The sequence below is a fragment of the Oncorhynchus nerka genome, linkage group LG12, assembly GCF_034236695.1.
Source record: "Oncorhynchus nerka isolate Pitt River linkage group LG12, Oner_Uvic_2.0, whole genome shotgun sequence".
Taxonomy (NCBI): domain Eukaryota; kingdom Metazoa; phylum Chordata; class Actinopteri; order Salmoniformes; family Salmonidae; genus Oncorhynchus; species Oncorhynchus nerka.
Genome location: NC_088407.1, coordinates 92,931,665 through 92,957,229, shown reverse-complemented (window position 1 = coordinate 92,957,229; position 25,565 = coordinate 92,931,665). Strand labels below are relative to the sequence as shown.

The window sequence follows — 25,565 nt, the reverse complement described above, 5'->3', positions numbered from 1 at the left end:
ATATGACCAGGTACTAGAAATGGAGATATGACCAGGTACTAGAAATGGAGATATGACCAGGGATGGAGATGTGACCAGGTACTAGGGATGGAGATATGACCAGGTACTAGAAATGGAGATATGACCAGGTACTAGAGATGGAGATATGACCTTGGATGGAGATGTGACCAGGTACTAGAGATGGAGATATGACCAGGTACTAGAGATGGAGATATGACCAGGGATGGAGATGTGACCAGGTACTAGAGATGGAGATATGACCAGGTACTAGGGATGGAGATGTGACTAGGGATGGAGATGTGACCAGGTACTAGAGATGGAGATTTGACCAGGTACTAGAGATGTAGATATGACCAGGTACTAGAAATGGAGATATGACCAGGTACTAGGGATGGAGGTGTGACCAGGTACTAGAAATTGAGATATGACCAGGTACTAGGGATGGAGGTGTGACCAGGTACTAGAGATGGAGATATGACCAGGTACTAGAGATGGAGATGTGACCAGGTACTAGGGATGGAGATGTGACTAGGGATGGAGATGTGACCAGGTACAAGGGATGGAGATATGACTAGGTACTAGACAGGTACTAGAGATGGAGATGTGACCAGGTACTAGGGATGGAGATGTGACTAGGGATGGAGATGTGACCAGGTACTAGAGATGGAGATATGACCAGGTACTAGGGATGGAGATGTGACCAGGTACTAGAGATGGAGATGTGACCAGGTACTAGAGATGGAGATATGACCAGGTACTAGGGATGAAGATGTGACTAGGGATGGAGATGTGACCAGGTACTAGGGATGGAGGTATGACCAGGTACTAGAGATGTAGATATGACCAGGTACTAGGGATGGAGATATGACCAGGTACTAGGGATGGAGATGTGACTAGGGATGGAGGTGTGACCAGGTACTAGAAATGGAGATATGACCAGGTACTAGGGATGGAGGTGTGACCCGGTACTAGAGGTGGAGATGTGACCAGGTACTAGGTATGGAGGTGTGACCCGGTACTAGAGGTGGAGATATGACCAGGTACTAGGAATGGAGGTGTGACCCGGTACTAGAGGTGGAGATATGACCAGGTACTAGAGATGGAGATATGACCAGGTACTAGGGATGGAGATATGACCAGGTACTAGAGGTGGAGATATGACCAGGTACTAGAGATGGAGATATGACCAGGTACTAGGGATGGAGATATGACCAGGTACTAGGGATGGAGATATGACCAGGTACTAGAGGTGGAGATGTGACCAGGTACTAGAGATGGAGATATGACCAGGTACTAGGGATGGAGATATGACCAGGTACTAGAGATGGAGATATGACCAGGGATGGAGATGTGACCAGGTACTAGAGATGGAGATATGACCAGGTACTAGGGATGGAGATGTGACTAGGGATGGAGATGTGACCAGGTACTAGAGATGGAGATTTGACCAGGTACTAGAGATGTAGATATGACCAGGTACTAGAAATGGAGATATGACCAGGTACTAGGGATGGAGGTGTGACCAGGTACTAGAAATTGAGATATGACCAGGTACTAGGGATGGAGGTGTGACCAGGTACTAGAGATGGAGATATGACCAGGTACTAGAGATGGATATGTGACCAGGTACTAGGGATGGAGATGTGACTAGGGATGGAGATGTGACCAGGTACAAGGGATGGAGATATGACTAGGTACTAGACAGGTACTAGAGATGGAGATGTGACCAGGTACTAGGGATGGAGATGTGACTAGGGATGGAGATGTGACCAGGTACTAGAGATGGAGATATGACCAGGTACTAGGGATGAAGATGTGACTAGGGATGGAGATGTGACCAGGTACTAGGGATGGAGGTATGACCAGGTACTAGAGATGTAGATATGACCAGGTACTAGGGATGGAGATATGACCAGGTACTAGGGATGGAGATGTGACTAGGGATGGAGGTGTGACCAGGTACTAGAAATGGAGATATGACCAGGTACTAGGGATGGAGGTGTGACCCGGTACTAGAGGTGGAGATATGACCAGGTACTAGGTATGGAGGTGTGACCCGGTACTAGAGGTGGAGATATGACCAGGTACTAGGAATGGAGGTGTGACCCGGTACTAGAGGTGGAGATATGACCAGGTACTAGAGATGGAGATATGACCAGGTACTAGGGATGGAGATATGACCAGGTACTAGAGGTGGAGATATGACCAGGTACTAGAGATGGAGATATGACCAGGTACTAGGGATGGAGATATGACCAGGTACTAGGGATGGAGATATGACCAGGTACTAGAGGTGGAGATGTGACCAGGTACTAGAGATGGAGATATGACCAGGTACTAGGGATGGAGATATGACCAGGTACTAGAGGTGGAGATATGACCAGGTACTAGAGATGGAGATATGACCAGGTACTAGGGATGGAGATATGACCCGGTACTAGAGATGGAGATAGGGGATGGGGCAGGGGAGTTAACTTAACATAGACACATGTTGTCTATAACTACATTATTACAGTCTGTTGCTCAGAGGGGGGAGGTAACTTAACATAGATACATGTTGTCTATAACTACAATATTACAGTCTGTGGCTCAGACAGGGGAGGTAACTTAACATAGACACATGTTGTCTATAACTACATTACTACAGTCTGTGGCTCAGACAGGGGAGGTAACTTAACATAGCTACATGTTGTCTATAACTACATTATTACAGTCTGGCTCAGACAGGGGAGGTAACTTAACATAGATACATGTTGTCTATAACTACATTATTACAGTCTGTTGCTCAGACAGGGGAGGTAACTTAACATAGATACATGTTGTCTATAACTACATTATTACAGTCTGTGGCTCAGACAGGGGAGGTAACTTAACATAGATACATGTTGTCTATAACTACATTATTAGTCTGTGGCTCAGACAGGGGAGGTAACTTAACATAGATACATGTTGTCTATAACTACATTACTACAGTCTGTGGCTCAGACAGGTGAGGTAACTTAACATAGATACATGTTGTCTATAACTACATTACTACAGTCTGTGGCTCAGACAGGTGAGGTAACTTAACATAGATACATGTTGTCTATAACTACATTATTACAGTCTGGCTCAGACAGGGGAGGTAACTTAACATAGATACATGTTGTCTATAACTACATTACTACAGTCTGTGGCTCAGACAGGGGAGTTAACTTAACATAGATACATGTTGTCTATAACTACATTACTACAGTCTGTGGCTCAGACAGGGGAGGTAACTTAACATAGATACATGTTGTCTATAACTACATTACTACAGTCTGTTGCTCAGAGGGGGGAGGTAACACCTGTTCTCTAGTTGGCCAAGTACAGGTTGCTACGTTGGTTTGTTAGTGAGCAAACCAAACCATTGACTGTCTGTCTGTTAAATCCCCAGGCGTTCCGGAGTTATTTCTCTCATGGCCTGATCTCCAGTAACATCGCGGATAGCAGGAGGAGACGGCAGCCCTTGGTTCTGTTTGGGAGCCACTCCTCCATGGAGAACCTCCACAGCTACTCCTTCAACTTCCCTTCTGATGGACACCAGGTCCGCAACACCGGACCCCAGGGGACCCCAGCCAAACACATGGTGAGAGCACCCTAACCCCTATCTAGCCAAACACATGGTGAGACCACCCTAACCCCTATCTAACCAAACACATGGTGAGAGCACCCTAACCCCTATCTAACCAAACACATGGTGAGTGCACCCTAACCCCTATCTAACCAAACCCATGGTGAGAGCACCCTAACCCCTAACCCCTATCTAACCAAACACATGGTGAGAGCACCCTAACCCCTAACCCCTATCTAGCCAAACACATGGTGAGAGCACCCTAACCCCTATCTAACCAAACACATGGTGAGAGCACCCTAACCCCTATCTAACCAAACACATGGTGAGTGCACCCTAACCCCTATCTAACCAAACCCATGGTGAGAGCACCCTAACCCCTAACCCCTATCTAACCAAACACATGGTGAGTGCACCCTAACCCCTATCTAACCAAACCCATGGTGAGAGCACCCTAACCCCTAACCCCTATCTAACCAAACACATGGTGAGTGCACCCTAACCCCTATCTAACCAAACCCATGGTGAGAGCACCCTAACCCCTATCTAACCAAACACATGGTGAGAGCACCCTAACCCCTAACCCCTATCTAACCAAACACATGGTGAGAGCACCCTAACCCCTAACCCCTATCTAACCAAACACATGGTGAGAGCACCCTAACCCCTATCTAACCAAACACATGCTGAGAGCACCCTAACCCCTAACCCCTATCTAACCAAAAACATGGTGAGAGCACCCTAACCCCTATCTAACCAAACACATGGTGAGAGCACCCTAAACCCTATCTAACCAAACACATGGTGAGAGCACCCTAACCCCTAACCCCTATCTAACCAAACACATGGTGAGAGCACCCTAAACCCTAACCCCTATCTAACCAAACACATGGTGAGAGCACCCTAAACCCTAACCCCTATCTAACCAAACACATGGTGAGAGCACCCTAACCCCTAACCCCTATCTAACCAAACACATGGTGAGAGCACCCTAACCCCTATCTAACCAAACACATGGTGAGTGCACCCTAAACCCTAACCCCTATCTAACCAAACACATGATGAGAGCACCCTAAACCCTAACCCCTATCTAACCAAACACATGGTGAGTGCACCCTAACCCCTATCTAACCAAACACATGGTGAGAGCACCCTAACCCCTAACCCCTATCTAACCAAACACATGGTGAGAGCACCCTAAACCCTAACCCCTATCTAACCAAACACATGGTGAGAGCACCCTAACCCCTATCTAACCAAACACATGGTGAGAGCACCCTAACCACTATCTAACCAAACACATGGTGAGAGCACCCTAAACCCTAACCCCTATCTAACCAAACACATGGTGAGAGCACCCTAACCCCTATCTAACCAAACACATGGTGAGAGCACCCTAAACCCTAACCCCTATCTAACCAAACACATGGTGAGAGCACCCTAAACCCTAACCCCTATCTAACCAAACACATGATGAGAGCACCCTAACCCCTAACCCCTATCTAACCAAACACATGGTTAGAGCACCCTAAACCCTAACCCCTATCTAACCAAACACATGGTGAGAGCACCCTAACCCCTAACCCCTATCTAACCAAACACATGGTGAGAGCACCCTAACCCCTATCTAACCAAACCCATGGTTAGAGCACCCTAACCCCTATCTAACCAAACACATGGTGAGAGCACCCTAACCCCTAACCCCTATCTAACCAAACACATGGTGAGAGCACCCTAACCCCTATCTAACCAAACCCATGGTGAGAGCACCCTAACCCCTATCTAACCAAACACATGGTGAGAGCACCCTAACCCCTAACCCCTATCTAACCAAACACATGGTGAGAGCACCCTAACCCCTAACCCCTATCTAACCAAAAACATGGTGAGAGCACCCTAACCCCTATCTAACCAAACACATGGTGAGAGCACCCTAACCCCTATCTAACCAAACACATGGTGAGAGCACCCTAACCCCTATCTAACCAAACACATGGTGAGAGCACCCTAACCCCTAACCCCTATCTAACCAAACACATGGTGAGAGCACCCTAAACCCTAACCCCTATCTAACCAAACACATGGTGAGAGCACCCTAACCCTAACCCCTATCTAACCAAACACATGGTGAGAGCACCCTAACCCCTATCTAACCAAACACATGGTGAGAGCACCCTAACCCCTATCTAACCAAACACATGGTGAGAGCACCCTAACCCCTATCTAGCCAAACACATGGTGAGAGCACCCTAACCCCTATCTAACCAAACCCATGGTGAGAGCACCCTAACCCCTATCTAACCAAACCCATGGTGAGAGCACCCTAACCCCTATCTAACCAAACACATGGTGAGAGCACCCTAACCCCTATCTAACCAAACACATGGTGAGAGCACCCTAAACCCTAACCCCTATCTAACCAAACACATGGTGAGAGCACCCTAACCCCTATCTAACCACACATGGTGAGAGCACCCTAACCCCTATCTAACCAAAAACATGGTGAGAGCACCCTAACCCCTAACCCCTATCTAACCAAAAACATGGTGAGAGCACCCTAAACCCTAACCCCTATCTAACCAAACACATGGTGAGAGCACCCTAACCCCTATCTAACCAAAAACATGGTGAGAGCACCCTAAACCCTAACCCCTATCTAACCAAAAACATGGTGAGAGCACCCTAAACCCTAACCCCTATCTAACCAAACACATGCTGAGAGCACCCTAACCCCTATCTAACCAAACACATGGTGAGAGCACCCTAACCCCTATCTAACCAAACACATGGTGAGAGCACCCTAACCCCTATCTAACCAAACACATGGTGAGAGCACCCTAACCCCTATCTAACCAAACACATGGTGAGAGCACCCTAAACCCTAACCCCTATCTAACCAAAGACATGGTGAGAGCACCCTAAACCCTAACCCCTATCTAACCAAACACATGATGAGAGCACCCTAAACCCTAACCCCTATCTAACCAAACACATGGTGAGAGCACCCTAACCCCTATCTAGCCAAACACATGGTGAGAGCACCCTAAACCCTAACCCCTATCTAACCAAACACATGGTGAGAGCACCCTAACCCCTAACCCCTATCTAACCAAAGACATGGTGAGAGCACCCTAAACCCTAACCCCTATCTAACCAAACACATGGTGAGTGCACCCTAACCCCTAACCCCTATCTAACCAAACACATGGTGAGAGCACCCTAACCCCTATCTAACCAAACACATGGTGAGAGCACCCTAACCCCTATCTAACCAAACACATGGTGAGAGCACCCTAACCCCTAACCCCTATCTAACCAAACACATGGTGAGAGCACCCTAAACCCTAACGCCTATCTAACCAAACACATGGTGAGTGCACCCTAAACCCTAACCCCTATCTAACCAAACACATGGTGAGAGCACCCTAAACCCTAACCCCTATCTAACCAAACACATGGTGAGGGCACCCTAACCCCTATCTAACCAAACACATGGTGAGAGCACCCTAACCCCTATCTAACCAAACACATGGTGAGAGCACCCTAAACCCTATCTAACCAAACACATGGTGAGTGCACCCTAAACCCTAACCCCTATCTAACCAAACACATGATGAGAGCACCCTAAACCCTAACCCCTATCTAACCAAACACATGGTGAGTGCACCCTAAACCCTATCTAACCAAACACATGGTGAGAGCACCCTAAACCCTAACCCCTATCTAACCAAACACATGGTGAGAGCACCCTAAACCCTAACCCCTATCTAACCAAACACATGGTGAGAGCACCCTAAACCCTAACCCCTATCTAACCAAACACATGGTGAGAGCACCCTAAACCCTAACCCCTATCTAACCAAACACATGGTGAGAGCACCCTAACCCCTAACCCCTATCTAACCAAACACATGGTGAGAGCACCCTAACCCCTATCTAACCAAGCACATGGTGAGAGCACCCTAACCCCTAACCCCTATCTAACCAAACACATGGTGAGAGCACCCTAAACCCTAACCCCTATCTAACCAAACACATGGTGAGAGCACCCTAACCCCTATCTAACCAAGCACATGGTGAGAGCACCCTAACCCCTATCTAACCAAACACATGGTGAGAGCACCCTAAACCCTAACCCCTATCTAACCAAACACATGGTGAGAGCACCCTAACCCCTATCTAACCAAACACATGGTGAGAGCACCCTAAACCCTAACCCCTATCTAACCAAACACATGGTGAGAGCAACCTAACCCCTATCTAACCAAACACATGGTGAGAGCACCCTAAACCCTATCTAACCAAACACATGGTGAGTGCACCCTAAACCCTAACCCCTATCTAACCAAACACATGGTGAGAGCACCCTAAACCCTAACCCCTATCTAACCAAACACATGGTGAGGGCACCCTAACCCCTAACCCCTATCTAACCAAACACATGGTGAGAGCACCCTAACCCCTATCTAACCAAACACATGGTGAGAGCACCCTAAACCCTATCTAACCAAACACATGGTGAGTGCACCCTAAACCCTAACCCCTATCTAACCAAACACATGATGAGAGCACCCTAAACCCTAACCCCTATCTAACCAAACACATGGTGAGTGCACCCTAAACCCTATCTAACCAAACACATGGTGAGAGCACCCTAAACCCTAACCCCTATCTAACCAAACACATGGTGAGAGCACCCTAAACCCTAACCCCTATCTAACCAAACACATGGTGAGTGCACCCTAAACCCTATCCAGATTAGTCTGTTACCTAACCCCTATCCAGATTAGACTGTTCCTCTACTGTTACCTAACCCCTATCCAGATTAGACTGTTACCTAACCCCTATCCAGATTAGTCTGTTACCTAACCCCTATCCAGATTAGACTGTTACCTAACACCTATCCAGATTAGACTGTTACCTAACCCCTATCCAGATTAGACTGTTACCTAACCCCTATCCAGATTAGACTGTTACCTAACCCCTATCCAGATTAGACTGTTACCTAACCCCTATCCAGATTAGACTGTTACCTAACCCCTATTCAGATTAGACTGTTACCTAACCCCTATCCAGATTAGACTGTTACCTAACCCCTATCCAGATTAGACTGTTCCTCTACTGTTACCTAACCCCTATCCAGATTAGACTGTTACCTAACCCCTATCCAGATTAGACTGTTCCTCTACTGTTACCTAACACCTATCCAGATTAGACTGTTACCTAACCCCTATCCAGATTAGACTGTTACCTATCCTCTATCCAGATTAGACTGTTACCTAAACCCTATCCAGATTAGTCTGTTACCTAACCCCTATCCAGATTAGACTGTTCCTCTACTGTTACCTAACCCCTATCCAGATTAGACTGTTCCTCTACTGTTACCTAACCCCTATCCAGATTAGACTGTTACCTAACCCCTATCCAGATTAGACTGTTCCTCTACTGTTACCTAACACCTATCCAGATTAGACTGTTACCTAACCCCTATCCAGATTAGACTGTTACCTATCCTCTATCCAGATTAGACTGTTACCTAAACCCTATCCAGATTAGTCTGTTACCTAACCCCTATCCAGATTAGACTGTTCCTCTACTGTTACCTAACCCCTATCCAGATTAGACTGTTCCTCTACTGTTACCTAACCCCTATCCAGATTAGACTGTTACCTAACCCCTATCCAGATTAGTCTGTTACCTAACCCCTATCCAGATTAGACTGTTACCTAACACCTATCCAGATTAGACTGTTACCTAACCCCTATCCAGATTAGTCTGTTACCTAACCCCTATCCAGATTAGACTGTTACCTAACACCTATCCAGATTAGACTGTTACCTAACCCCTATCCAGATTAGACTGTTACCTAACCCCTATCCAGATTAGACTGTTACCTAACCCCTATCCAGATTAGACTGTTACCTAACCCCTATCCAGATTAGACTGTTACCTAACCCCTATTCAGATTAGACTGTTACCTAACCCCTATCCAGATTAGACTGTTACCTAACCCCTATCCAGATTAGACTGTTCCTCTACTGTTACCTAACCCCTATCCAGATTAGACTGTTACCTAACCCCTATCCAGATTAGACTGTTCCTCTACTGTTACCTAACACCTATCCAGATTAGACTGTTACCTAACCCCTATCCAGATTAGACTGTTACCTAACCCCTATCCAGATTAGACTGTTACCTATCCTCTATCCAGATTAGACTGTTACCTAACCCCTATCCAGATTAGACTGTTACCTATCCTCTATCCAGATTAGACTGTTACCTAACCCCTATCCAGATTAGACTGTTACCTAACCCCTATCCAGATTAGACTGTTACCTAACCCCTATCCAGATTAGACTGTTACCTAACACCTATCCAGATTAGACTGTTACCTAACCCCTATCCAGATAAGACTGTTACCTAACCCTTATCCAGATTAGACTGTTACCTAACCCCTATCCAGATTAGACTGTTACCTATCCTCTATCCAGATTAGACTGTTACCTAACCCCTATCCAGATTAGACTGTTACCTATCCTCTATCCAGATTAGACTGTTACCTAAACCCTATCCAGATTAGACTGTTACCTAACCCCTATCCAGATTAGACTGTTACCTAACCCCTATTCAGATTAGACTGTTACCTAACCCCTATCCAGATTAGACTGTTACCTAACCCCTATCCAGATTAGACTGTTCCTCTACTGTTACCTAACCCCTATCCAGATTAGACTGTTACCTAACCCCTATCCAGATTAGACTGTTCCTCTACTGTTACCTAACACCTATCCAGATTAGACTGTTACCTAACCCCTATCCAGATTAGACTGTTACCTAACCCCTATCCAGATTAGACTGTTACCTAACCCCTATCCAGATTAGACTGTTACCTAACCCCTATCCAGATTAGACTGTTACCTAACCCCTATCCAGATTAGACTGTTACCTAACCCCTATCCAGATTAGTCTGTTACCTAACCCCTATCCAGATTAGACTGTTACCTAACACCTATCCAGATTAGACTGTTACCTAACCCCTATCCAGATTAGTCTGTTACCTAACCCCTATCCAGATTAGACTGTTACCTAACACCTATCCAGATTAGACTGTTACCTAACCCTATCCAGATTATACTGTTACCTAACCCCTATCCAGATTAGACTGTTACCTAACCCTATCCAGATTAGACTGTTACTAACCCCTATCCAGATTAGACTGTTACCTAACCCCTATCCAGATTAGACTGTTACCTAACCCCTATCCAGATTAGACTGTTCCTCTACTGTTACCTAACCCTATCCAGATTAGACTGTTACCTAACCCCTATCCAGATTAGACTGTTCCTCTACTGTTACCTAACACCTATCCAGATTAGACTGTTACCTAACCCTATCCAGATTAGACTGTTACCTAACCCCTATCCAGATTAGACTGTTACCTAACCCCTATCCAGATTAGACTGTTACCTAACCCCTATCCAGATTAGACTGTTACCTAACCCCTATCCAGATTAGACTGTTACCTATCCTCTATCCAGATTAGACTGTTACCTAACCCCTATCCAGATAAGACTGTTACCTAACCCTTATCCAGATTAGACTGTTACCTAACCCCTATCCAGATTAGACTGTTACCTAACACCTATCCAGATTAGACTGTTACCTAACCCCTATCCAGATTAGACTGTTACCTAACCCCTATCCAGATTAGACTGTTACCTATCCTCTATCCAGATTAGACTGTTACCTAACCCCTATCCAGATTAGACTGTTACCTATCCTCTATCCAGATTAGACTGTTACCTAACCCCTATCCAGATTAGACTGTTACCTATCCTCTATCCAGATTAGACTGTTACCTAACCCCTATCCAGATTAGACTGTTACCTATCCTCTATCCAGATTAGACTGTTACCTAACCCCTATCCAGATTAGACTGTTACCTAACCCCTATCCAGATTAGACTGTTACCTAACACCTATCCAGATTAGACTGTTACCTAACCCCTATCCAGATAAGACTGTTACCTAACCCTTATCCAGATTAGACTGTTACCTAACCCCTATCCAGATTAGACTGTTACCTATCCTCTATCCAGATTAGACTGTTACCTAACCCCTATCCAGATTAGACTGTTACCTATCCTCTATCCAGATTAGACTGTTACCTAACCCCTATCCAGATTAGACTGTTACCTAACCCCTATCCAGATTAGACTGTTACCTATCCTCTATCCAGATTAGACTGTTACCTAACCCCTATCCAGATTAGACTGTTACCTAACCCTTATCCAGATTAGACTGTTACCTAACCCCTATCCGATTAGACTGTTACCTAACCCCTATCCAGATTAGACTGTTACCTAACCCCTATCCAGATTAGACTGTTACCTAACCCCTATCCAGATTAGACTGTTACCTAACCCTATCCAGATTAGACTGTTACCTAACCCTATCCAGATTAGACTGTTACCTAACCCCTATCCAGATTAGACTGTTACCTAACCCCTATCCAGATTAGACTGTTACCTAACACCTATCTAGATTAGACTGTTACCTAACCCCTATCCAGATTAGACTGTTACCTAACCCCTATCCAGATTAGACTGTTACCTAACCCCTATCCAGATTAGACTGTTACCTAACCCCTATCCAGATTAGACTGTTACCTAACCCTATCCAGATTAGACTGTTACCTAACCCCTATCCAGATTAGACTGTTACCTAACCCCTATCCAGATTAGACTGTTACCTAACCCCTATCCAGATTAGACTGTTACCTAACCCCTATCCAGATTAGACTGTTACCTAACCCCTATCCAGATTAGACTGTTACCTAACCCCTATTCAGATTAGACTGTTACCTAACCCCTATCCAGATTAGACTGTTACCTAACCCCTATCCAGATTAGACTGTTCCTCTACTGTTACCTAACCCCTATCCAGATTAGACTGTTACCTAACCCCTATCCAGATTAGACTGTTCCTCTACTGTTACCTAACACCTATCCAGATTAGACTGTTACCTAACCCCTATCCAGATTAGACTGTTACCTAACCCCTATCCAGATTAGACTGTTACCTAACCCCTATCCAGATTAGACTGTTACCTAACCCCTATCCAGATTAGACTGTTACCTAACCCCTATCCAGATTAGACTGTTACCTAACCCTTATCCAGATTAGACTGTTACCTAACCCCTATCCAGATTAGACTGTTACCTAACCCCTATCCAGATTAGACTGTTACCTAACCCTTATCCAGATTAGACTGTTACCTATCCTCTATCCAGATTAGACTGTTACCTAACCCCTATCCAGATTAGACTGTTACCTAACCCCTATCCAGATTAGACTGTTCCTCTACTGTTACCTAACCCCTATCCAGATTAGACTGTTACCTAACCCCTATCCAGATTAGACTGTTCCTCTACTGTTACCTAACACCTATCCAGATTAGACTGTTACCTAACCCCTATCCAGATTAGACTGTTACCTAACCCCTATCCAGATTAGACTGTTACCTAACCCCTATCCAGATTAGACTGTTACCTAACCCCTATCCAGATTAGACCGTTACCTAACCCCTATCCAGATTAGACTGTTACCTAACCCCTATTCAGATTAGACTGTTACCTAACCCCTATCCAGATTAGACTGTTACCTAACCCCTATCCAGATTAGACTGTTCCTCTACTGTTACCTAACCCCTATCCAGATTAGACTGTTACCTAACCCCTATCCAGATTAGACTGTTCCTCTACTGTTACCTAACACCTATCCAGATTAGACTGTTACCTAACCCCTATCCAGATTAGACTGTTACCTAACCCCTATCCAGATTAGACTGTTACCTAACCCCTATCCAGATTAGACTGTTACCTAACCCCTATCCAGATTAGACCGTTACCTAACCCCTATCCAGATTAGACTGTTACCTAACCCCTATTCAGATTAGACTGTTACCTAACCCCTATCCAGATTAGACTGTTACCTAACCCCTATCCAGATTAGACTGTTCCTCTACTGTTACCTAACCCCTATCCAGATTAGACTGTTACCTAACCCCTATCCAGATTAGACTGTTCCTCTACTGTTACCTAACACCTATCCAGATTAGACTGTTACCTAACCCCTATCCAGATTAGACTGTTACCTAACCCCTATCCAGATTAGACTGTTACCTAACCCCTATCCAGATTAGACTGTTACCTAACCCCTATCCAGATTAGACTGTTACCTATCCTCTATCCAGATTAGACTGTTACCTAACCCCTATCCAGATAAGACTGTTACCTAACCCTTATCCAGATTAGACTGTTACCTAACCCCTATCCAGATTAGACTGTTACCTAACCCCTATCCAGATTAGACTGTTACCTAACACCTATCCAGATTAGACTGTTACCTAACCCCTATCCAGATTAGACTGTTACCTAACCCCTATCCAGATTAGACTGTTACCTATCCTCTATCCAGATTAGACTGTTACCTAACCCCTATCCAGATTAGACTGTTACCTATCCTCTATCCAGATTAGACTGTTACCTAACCCCTATCCAGATTAGACTGTTACCTAACCCTATCCAGATTAGACTGTTACCTAACCCCTATCCAGATTAGACTGTTACCTAACACCTATCCAGATTAGACTGTTACCTAACCCCTATCCAGATAAGACTGTTACCTAACCCTTATCCAGATTAGACTGTTACCTAACCCCTATCCAGATTAGACTGTTACCTATCCTCTATCCAGATTAGACTGTTACCTAACCCCTATCCAGATTAGACTGTTACCTATCCTCTATCCAGATTAGACTGTTACCTAACCCCTATCCAGATTAGACTGTTACCTAACCCCTATCCAGATTAGACTGTTACCTAACCCCTATCCAGATTAGACTGTTACCTAACCCCTATCCAGATTAGACTGTTCCTCTACTGTTACCTATCCCTATCCAGATTAGCATGTTACCTAACCCCTATCCAGATTAGACTGTTACCTAACCCCTATCCAGATTAGACTGTTACCTAACCCCTATCAGATTAGACTGTTACCTAACCCCTATCCAGATTAGCATGTTACCTAACCCCTATCCAGATTAGACTGTTACCTAACCCTATCCAGATTAGACTGTTACCTAACCCCTATCCAGATTAGACTGTTACCTATCCTCTATCCAGATTAGACTGTTACCTAACCCTATCCAGATTAGACTGTTACCTAACCCTTATCCAGATTAGACTGTTACCTAACCCCTATCCAGATTAGACTGTTACCTAACACCTATCCAGATTAGACTGTTACCTAACCCCTATCCAGATTAGACTGTTACCTAACCCCTATCCAGATTAGACTGTTACCTAACCCTTATCCAGATTAGACTGTTACCTAACCCCTATCCAGATTAGACTGTTACCTAACCCCTATCCAGATTAGACTGTTACCTAACCCTTATCCAGATTAGACTGTTACCTATCCTCTATCCAGATTAGACTGTTACCTAACCCCTATCCAGATTAGACTGTTACCTAACCCTTATCCAGATTAGACTGTTACCTAACCCCTATCCGATTAGACTGTTACCTAACCCCTATCCAGATTAGACTGTTACCTATCCTCTATCCAGATTAGACTGTTACCTAACCCCTATCCAGATTAGACTGTTACCTATCCTCTATCCAGATTAGACTGTTACCTAACCCCTATCCAGATTAGACTGTTACCTAACCCCTATCCAGATTAGACTGTTACCTAACCCCTATCCAGATTAGACTGTTACCTAACCCCTATCCAGATTAGACTGTTACCTAACCCCTATTCAGATTAGACTGTTACCTAACCCCTATCCAGATTAGACTGTTACCTAACCCCTATCCAGATTAGACTGTTCCTCTACTGTTACCTAACCCCTATCCAGATTAGACTGTTACCTAACCCCTATCCAGATTAGACTGTTCCTCTACTGTTACCTAACACCTATCCAGATTAGACTGTTACCTAACCCCTATCCAGATTAGACTGTTACCTAACCCCTATCCAGATTAGACTGTTACCTAACCCCTATCCAGATTAGACTGTTACCTAACCCCTATCCAGATTAGACTGTTACCTAACACCTATCCAGATTAGACTGTTACCTAACCCCTATCCAGATTAGACTGTTACCTAACCCCTATCCAGATTAGACTGTTACCTATCCTCTATCCAGATTAGACTGTTACCTAACCCCTATCCAGATTAGACTGTTACCTATCCTCTATCCAGATTAGACTGTTACCTAACCCCTATCCAGATTAGACTGTTACCTAACCCCTATCCAGATTAGACTGTTACCTAACCCCTATCCAGATTAGACTGTTACCTAACACCTATCCAGATTAGACTGTTACCTAACCCCTATCCAGATAAGACTGTTACCTAACCCTTATCCAGATTAGACTGTTACCTAACCCCTATCCAGATTAGACTGTTACCTATCCTCTATCCAGATTAGACTGTTACCTAACCCCTATCCAGATTAGACTGTTACCTATCCTCTATCCAGATTAGACTGTTACCTAACCCCTATCCAGATTAGACTGTTACCTAACCCCTATCCAGATTAGACTGTTACCTAACCCCTATCCAGATTAGACTGTTACCTAACCCCTATCCAGATTAGACTGTTCCTCTACTGTTACCTATCCCCTATCCAGATTAGCATGTTACCTAACCCCTATCCAGATTAGACTGTTACCTAACCCCTATCCAGATTAGACTGTTACCTAACCCCTATCAGATTAGACTGTTACCTAACCCCTATCCAGATTAGCATGTTACCTAACCCCTATCCAGATTAGACTGTTACCTAACCCCTATCCAGATTAGACTGTTACCTAACCCCTATCCAGATTAGACTGTTACCTATCCTCTATCCAGATTAGACTGTTACCTAACCCCTATCCAGATTAGACTGTTACATAACCCTTATCCAGATTAGACTGTTACCTAACCCCTATCCAGATTAGACTGTTACCTAACACCTATCCAGATTAGACTGTTACCTAACCCCTATCCAGATTAGACTGTTACCTAACCCCTATCCAGATTAGACTGTTACCTAACCCTTATCCAGATTAGACTGTTACCTAACCCCTATCCAGATTAGACTGTTACCTAACCCCTATCCAGATTAGACTGTTACCTAACCCTTATCCAGATTAGACTGTTACCTATCCTCTATCCAGATTAGACTGTTACCTAACCCCTATCCGATTAGACTGTTACCTAACCCCTATCCAGATTAGACTGTTACCTATCCTCTATCCAGATTAGACTGTTACCTAACCCCTATCCAGATTAGACTGTTACCTATCCTCTATCCAGATTAGACTGTTACCTAACCCCTATCCAGATTAGACTGTTACCTAACCCCTATCCAGATTAGACTATTACCTATCCTCTATCCAGATTAGACTGTTACCTAACCCCTATCCAGATTAGACTGTTACCTATCCTCTATCCAGATTAGACTGTTACCTAACCCCTATCCAGATTAGACTGTTACCTAACCCCTATCCAGATTAGACTGTTACCTAACCCTTATCCAGATTAGACTGTTACCAATCCTCTATCCAGATTAGACTGTTACCTAACCCCTATCCAGATTAGACTGTTACCTATCCTCTATCCAGATTAGACTGTTACCTAACCCCTATCCAGATTAGACTGTTACCTATCCTCTATCCAGATTAGACTGTTACCTAACCCCTATCCAGATTAGACTGTTACCTATCCTCTATCCAGATTAGACTGTTACCTAACCCCTATCCAGATTAGACTGTTACCTAACCCTTATCCAGATTAGACTGTTACCAATCCTCTATCCAGATTAGACTGTTACCTAACCCCTATCCAGATTAGACTGTTACCTATCCTCTATCCAGATTAGACTGTTACCTAACCCCTATCCAGATTAGACTGTTACCTATCCTCTATCCAGATTAGACTGTTACCTAACCCCTATCCAGATTACTGTTACCTAACCCCTATCCAGATTAGACTGTTACCTAACCCTTATCCAGATTAGACTGTTACCAATCCTCTATCCAGATTAGACTGTTACCTAACCCCTATCCAGATTAGACTGTTACCTATCCTCTATCCAGATTAGACTGTTACCTATCCTCTATCCAGATTAGACTGTTACCTATCCTCTATCCAGATTAGACTGTTACCTATCCTCTATCCAGTTTAGACTGTTACCTATCCTCTATCCAGATTAGACTGTTACCTAACCCTTATCCAGATTAGACTGTTACCTAACCCCTATCCAGATTAGCATGTTACCTAACCCCTATCCAGATTAGACTGTTACCTAACCCCTATCCAGATTAGACTGTTACCTATCCTCTATCCAGATTAGACTGTTACCTAACCCCTATCCAGATTAGACTGTTACCTATCCTCTATCCAGATTAGACTGTTACCTAACCCCTATCCAGATTAGACTATTAGTGTTGTGTGTGCATGTTTAATGAGATGGCTTGGCAGTCCATGTTGGGCTTGGTCTCCCTAGAGTACTCTGTAATCTGTTCTTGTCTCTCAGGTTCTCCAGTGTGTGGCTCCTAAAGGATCTTTAGCCTGCTCCAGGACTTACTTCTTTGGAACCACTCACATCCCCTACCTAGGTAAACATAGCCCATAATGTATACACTAAACTTTTTTGTTGGATCTACCATAGCTATTTTACTGTCTGTAGACCTAATATCTGATGTTTCCCTTGCAGGGAATGACAACATGCAACAGAAGAAAACAGAACTCCTGTAAGTTCACCACGACAACATGTCCAAACCTGTTGACTCATCTCTCCCATATGATAATACTGTATATAAGGTGTTAACTATATCTCTTCTAGAACAGTGGTTACCAAACTGTGGAGTTTTAAGGAACTCAGACCAGCTTTGAACTTTCTCTTGGAAGTTGTAATAGTAGAATGCACAAGGTGATATTTCTATCTTGGGTAGTGCATCATCAGCTCCTCTTGTCATATCAGTCATTACAGACCTTAGAGAACCATTTATAACTTGTCTGAAATGTCCAGATCAACTAGCCCAGGTACGTTTTTTTAGTCCATAGATTTTGTAGTAATGTTTGATTCAACTCAAATAACATATGAATTCACATTAGACAGTTTTGCTTTAAACCTGAAAAATGTTCTCACCGCCAACAAGAGGGGTTTGAACAGTTGAACAGTGCTTGTGCCCGTAGAATAGGCATGGCGTGTGCACACGTGCAGGTGGGGGTGAGGTATGTCCTCGCCCCCCAGTTTGGCCTCCGTGAAACCTGTTGGGAACCCCTGCTCTAGAAGATGATGCCTGAATATAATGTAGAACATGTACATATTACACTACATGGCCCAACGTGAGATGAGATGTTGGATGACCAGCTGTCCACATACTTCTGTCCATGTAGTGTATGTACGGCGTTAAATCTATCTCTCTTCCAGTCTTCTCTCTCAGATCTATGCAGCAGCCGTCCAGTCGGTCTTGGCTGGAATCAAATGCTACTCCAACACCACTAGTGCTACTAAGGTGATAGTCATTTCTCCAACTAGCTACAGTCTGAAGTTTACTTACACCTTAGACAAATACATTTAAACTCAGTTTTTCACAATTCCTGACATTTAATCCTAGTAAATATTCCCTGTCTTAGGTCAGTTAGGATCACCACTTTATTTTTAAGAATGTGAAATGTCAGAATAATAGTAGAGAGAATGATTTATTTCAGCTTTTATTTCTTTCATCACATTCTCAGTGGGTCAGAAGTTTACATACACTCAATTATTATTTGGTAGCATTGCCTTTAAATTGTTTAACTTGGGTCAAACGTTTCGGGTGGCCTTCCACAAGCTTCCCACAATAAGTTGGGTGAATGTTTGCCCATTCCTCCTGACAAAGCTGGTATAACTGAGTCAGGTTTGTAGGCCTCCTTGCCTGCACATGCTTTTTCAGTTCTGTCCACAAATGTTCTATAGGATTGAGGTCAGGGCTTTGTGATGGCCCCTCCAATACCTTGACTTTGTTGTCTTTCAGCCATTTTGCCACAACTTTGGAAGTATGCTTGGGGTCATTGAACATTTGGAAGATCTATTTGCGACCAAGCTTTAACTTCCTGACTGATGTCTTGAGATGTTGCTTCAATATATCCACATAATTCCCCTTCCTCATGATGCCATATATTTTGTGAAGTGCACCTCCTGCAGCAAAGCACCCCCACAACATGATGCTGCCACCCCCTGCTTCACATTTGGGATGGTATTCTTCGGCTTGCAAGCCTCCCCCTTTTTCCTCCAAACATCTGTTTCATCAGACCAGAGGACATTTCTCCAAAAAGTACGATCTTTGTCCCCATGTGCAGTTGCAAACCGTAGTCTGGCTTTTTTATGGCGGTTTTGGAGCAGTGGCTTCTTCCTTGCTGAGCGGCCTTTCAGGTTATGTCGATATAGGACTCGTTTTACTGTGGATATAGATACTTTTGAACCTGTTTCCTCCAGCATCTTGACAAGGTCCTTTGCTGTTGTTCTGGGATTGAGTTGCACTTTTAACACCAAAGTATATTCATCTCTAGGAGACAGAACGCATCTCCTTCCTGAGTGGTATGACGGCTGCGTGGTCCCATGGTTTTTATACTTGCGTACTATTGTTTGTACAGATGAACGTGGTACCTTCAGGCGTTTGGAAATTGCTCCCAAGGATGAACCAGACTTGTGGAGGTCTACTATATTTTTTCCGAGGTCTTGGCTGATTTCTTTAGATTTTCCCATGATGTCACGCAAAGTGGCACTGAGTTTGAAGGTAGGCCTTTAAATACCTCCACAGGTACACCTCCAGTTGACTCCAATGATGTCAATTAGCCTATCAGAAGCTTCTAAAGTCATGACATAATACTCTAGAATTGTCCAAGCTGTTTAAAGGCACAGTCAATTTAGTGTATGTAAACTTCTGACCCACTTGAATTGTGATACAGTGAATTATAAGTGAAATAATCTGTCTGTAAACAATTGTTGGAAAAATGACTTGTGTCAAGCACAAAGTAGATGTCCTAACTGACTTGACAAAACTATAGTGTGTTAACAAAACATTTGTGGAGTGGTTGAAAAATGAGTTTTAATGATATAACTAGCTATAACTAGCTACACGTTTGCTGTAACTAGCTTTACATGGTATACTATAACTAATGGTGTACTATAACTAATGGTGTACTATAACTAATGGTGTACTATAACTAATGGTGTACTATAACTAATGGTATACTATAACTAATGGTGTACTATAACTAATGGTGTACTATAACTAATGGTGTACTATAACTAATGGTGTACTATAACTAATGGTGTACTATAACTAATGGTGTACTATAACTAATGGTGTACTATAACTGGCCATACAAATTTGTTGTTACTAGCTATAGATGGTGTACTGAAAGGGAAAGGGGGATACCTAGTCAATGGTTCAACTGAATGCATTCAACTGACATGTGCACCGCTCTGAATCAGAGAGGGGGGGGCTGCCATAATCCACGTCTTCGCTGCCCGGGGAACACTGGGTTAACTGCCTTGGTCAGGGGCAGAACAACACATTTTTACCTTGTCAGCTCGGTGATTCCATCCAGCAAACGTTCCATTGTTGGCTCAACGCTCTACCCACTGAGCTACCTAACTAGCAATACACACATTTGCTGTACCTAGCTATACATGGTATACTGTAACTAGCTATACATGGTATACTGTAACTAGCTATACATGGTATACTGTAACTAGCTATACATGGTATACTGTAACTAGCTATACATGGTATACTGTAACTAGCTATACATGGTATACTGTAACTAGCTATGCATGGTATAATGTAACTAGCTATGCATGGTATAATGTAACTAGCTATACATGGTATACTGTAACTAGCTATACATGGTATACTGTAACTAGCTATACATGTAACTGTAACTAGCTATACATGGTATACTGTAACTAGCTATACATGGTATACTGTAACTAGCTATACATGGTATACTGTAACTAGCTATACATGGTATACTGTAACTAGCTATACATGGTATACTGTAACTAGCTATGCATGGTATACTGTAACTAGCTATACATGGTATACTGTAACTAGCTATACATGGTATACTGTAACTAGCTATACATGGTATACTGTAACTAGCTATACATGGTATACTGTAACTAGCTATACATGGTATACTGTAACTAGCTATACATGGTATACTGTAACTAGCTATACATGGTATACTGTAACTAGCTATACATGGTATACTGTAACTAGCTATACATGGTATGCTGTAACTAGCTATACATGGTATACTGTAACTAGCTATACATGGTATACTGTAACTAGCTATACATGGTATGCTGTAACTAGCTATACATGGTATACTGTAACTAGCTATACATGGTATACTGTAACTAGCTATACATGGTATACTGTAACTAGCTATACATGGTATACTGTAACTAGCTATACATGGTATACTGTAACTAGCTATACATGGTATGCTGTAACTAGCTATACATGGTATACTGTAACTAGCTATACATGGTATACTGTAACTAGCTATACATGGTATGCTGTAACTAGCTATACATGGTATACTGTAACTAGCTATACATGGTATACTGTAACTAGCTATGCATGGTATACTGTAACTAGCTAGGCACGGCGGTATGCTGTATCTAGCTAGGCACGGCGGTATGCTGTAACTAACTAGGCACGGCGGTATGCTGTAACTAACTAGGCACGGCGGTATGCTGTAACTAGCTAGGCACGGCGGTATGCTGTATCTAGCTAGGCACGGCGGTATGCTGTAACTAGCTAGGCACGGCGGTATGCTGTATCTAGCTAGGCACGGCGGTATGCTGTAACTAGCTATGCACGGCGGTATGCTGTAACTAGCTATGCACGGCGGTATGCTGTAACTAGCTAGGCACGGCGGTATGCTGTATCTAGCTAGGCACGGCGGTATGCTGTAACTAACTAGGCACGGCGGTATGCTGTAACTAGCTAGGCACGGCGGTATGCTGTAACTAGCTAGGCACGGCGGTATGCTGTATCTAGCTAGGCACGGCGGTATGCTGTAACTAGCTATGCACGGCGGTATGCTGTAACTAGCTAGGCACGGCGGTATGCTGTATCTAGTTAGGCACGGCGGTGTGCTGTAACTAGCTAGGCACGGCGGTGTGCTGTAACTAGCTAGGCACGGCGGTATGCTGTAACTAGCTAGGCACGGCGGTATGCTGTATCTAGCTAGGCACGGCGGTATGCTGTAACTAGCTAGGCACGGCGGTATGCTGTATCTAGCTAGGCACGGCGGTATGCTGTATCTAGCTAGGCACGGCGGTATGCTGTAGGCGTTGGATGAGGACGAGTGTTTCGTTACTGACTAAAACTTGTGTATATTTTGTGTATATTTCCAGGCGAAGGACGTAGCAGAGCATACCTTCCACCTGGCACTGGACTCGGTCCACCTGCCTCAGTACAGAACTGCTCTCAGGTACCAGCACACCTGTCACAATAGATAACAACTCTACCTTTGTATTCCAATAAAAAGTTATTTGATGTCATTAGTGTCCTCTGAATGACGACGTTAGCTGATCTAGTATAAAGTGTTCTACCTGTTGTTTCATTAGTGTCCTCTGAATGACGACGTTAGCTGATCTAGTATAAAGTGTTCTGTTGTTTCATTAGTGTCCTCTGAATGACGACGTTAGCTGATCTAGTATAAAGTGTTCTACCTGTTGTTTCATTAGTGTCCTCTGAATGACGACGTTAGCTGATCTAGTATAAAGTGTTCTACCTGTTGTTTCATTAGTGTCCTCTGAATGTTTCATTAGTGTCCTCTGAATGACGTTAGCTGATCTAGTATAAAGTGTTCTACCTGTTGTTTCATTAGTGTCCTCTGAATGACGACGTTAGCTGATCTAGTATAAAGTGTTCTACCTGTTGTTTCATTAGTGTCCTCTGAATGACGACGTTAGCTGATCTAGTATAAAGTGTTCTACCTGTTGTTTCATTGGTGTCCTCTGAATGACGACGTTAGCTGATCTAGTATAAAGTGTTCTACCTGTTGTTTCATTAGTGTCCTTCTGAATGACGACGTTAGCTGATCTAGTATAAAGTGTTCTACCTGTTGTTTCATTAGTGTCCTCTGAATGACGACGTTAGCTGATCTAGTATAAAGTGTTCTACCTGTTGTTTCATTGGTGTCCTCTGAATGACGACGTTAGCTGATCTAGTATAAAGTGTTCTACCTGTTGTTTCATTAGTGTCCTCTGAATGACGACGTTAGCTGATCTAGTATAAAGTGTTCTACCTGTTGTTTCATTAGTGTCCTCTGAATGACGACGTTAGCTGATCTAGTATAAAGTGTTCTACCTGTTGTTTCATTAGTGTCCTCTGAATGACGACGTTAGCTGATCTAGTATAAAGTGTTCTACCTGTTGTTTCATTAGTGTCCTCTGAATGACGACGTTAGCTGATCTAGTATAAAGTGTTCTACCTGTTGTTTCATTGGTGTCCTCTGAATGACGACGTTAGCTGATCTAGTATAAAGTGTTCTACCTGTTGTTTCATTAGTGTCCTCTGAATGACGACGTTAGCTGATCTAGTATAAAGTGTTCTACCTGTTGTTTCATTAGTGTCCTCTGAATGACGACGTTAGCTGATCTAGTATAAAGTGTTCTGTTGTTTCATTAGTGTCCTCTGAATGACGACGTTAGCTGATCTAGTATAAAGTGTTCTACCTGATGTTTCATTGGTGTCCTCTGAATGACGACGTTAGCTGATCTAGTATAAAGTGTTCTACCTGTTGTTTCATTAGTGTCCTCTGAATGATGACGTTAGCTGATCTAGTATAAAGTGTTCTACCTGTTGTTTTCTCTCTCAGATCTAAAAGTGTTTTCCACATCCAAGCTGTGAACAACCAGGGCAGGTGGGTTCTGATGGTTATAAAGAAAGTGTTTAATGACACTATGATTCAATGTTGTTAGCTGGCTTTTTATTGACTCGTTGTTTTCCTGAATGTTCCGTCTTTCTTGTTTTCCTTTTCAGAATTGTTCCTCTGAGTGAAGAAGGGAGCTGCTTCTTGGTGAAAACTGTAAGTCAATTCTTCCAACCTGATAATTGTTCCCAAAACATTTGCGGTAGGCATGTCACTGTGTTTGATTGATTAAATTCGAATGAATTACAATGTGCGTTTTCTGTCCATCACTCCCAAACGTCAATGTCAGTGTACGACAGCCCAGACCTCCAGTGGGGTTAGGGGTCAGGGTTTAAGGGTTATACTTTATAGTGGTGGTTGTGTGTCCCAGGCGTCCATGTCAGTGTACGACATCCCAGACCTCCAGTGGGGTTAGGGGTCAGGGTTTAAGGGTTATACTTTATAGTGGTGGTTGTGTGTCCCAGGCGTCCATGTCAGTGTACGACAGCCCAGACCTCCAGTGGGGTTAGGGGTCAGGGTTTAAGGGTTATACTTTATAGTGGTGGTTGTGTGTCCCAGGCGTCCATGTCAGTGTACGACATCCCAGACCTCCAGTGGGGTCAGGGGTCAGGGTTTAAGGGTTATACTTTATAGTGGTGGTTGTGTGTCCCAGGCGTCCATGTCAGTGTACGACATCCCAGACCTCCAGTGGGGTCAGGGTTTAAGGGTTATACTTTATAGTGGTGGTTGTGTGTCCCAGGCGTCCATGTCAGTGTACGACATCCCAGACCTCCAGTGGGGTCAGGGGTCAGGGTTTAAGGGTTATACTTTATAGTGGTGGTTGTGTGTCCCAGGCGTCCATGTCAGTGTACGACATCCCAGACCTCCAGTGGGGTCAGGGGTCAGGGTTTAAGGGTTATACTTTATAGTGGTGGTTGTGTGTCCCAGGCGTCCATGTCAGTGTACGACATCCCAGACCTCCAGTGGGG

The 25,565-nt window shown here is 43.7% G+C and overlaps 1 protein-coding gene across 1 annotated transcript in view; it reads left to right on the top strand.

Moving 5' to 3' along the window:
- Positions 1–25,565, top strand: part of dnaaf9 (dynein axonemal assembly factor 9) — a 140,907-nt gene that overhangs the window by 36,479 nt on the left and 78,863 nt on the right. The window contains exons 9-15 of the mRNA XM_065025980.1: positions 3,419–3,610; positions 18,188–18,269; positions 18,368–18,404; positions 19,088–19,172; positions 23,075–23,151; positions 24,544–24,588; positions 24,708–24,753. Coding sequence (XP_064882052.1) covers positions 3,419–3,610; positions 18,188–18,269; positions 18,368–18,404; positions 19,088–19,172; positions 23,075–23,151; positions 24,544–24,588; positions 24,708–24,753 — 564 coding nt within the window. The remainder of the gene's footprint in view (positions 1–3,418; positions 3,611–18,187; positions 18,270–18,367; positions 18,405–19,087; positions 19,173–23,074; positions 23,152–24,543; positions 24,589–24,707; positions 24,754–25,565) is intronic.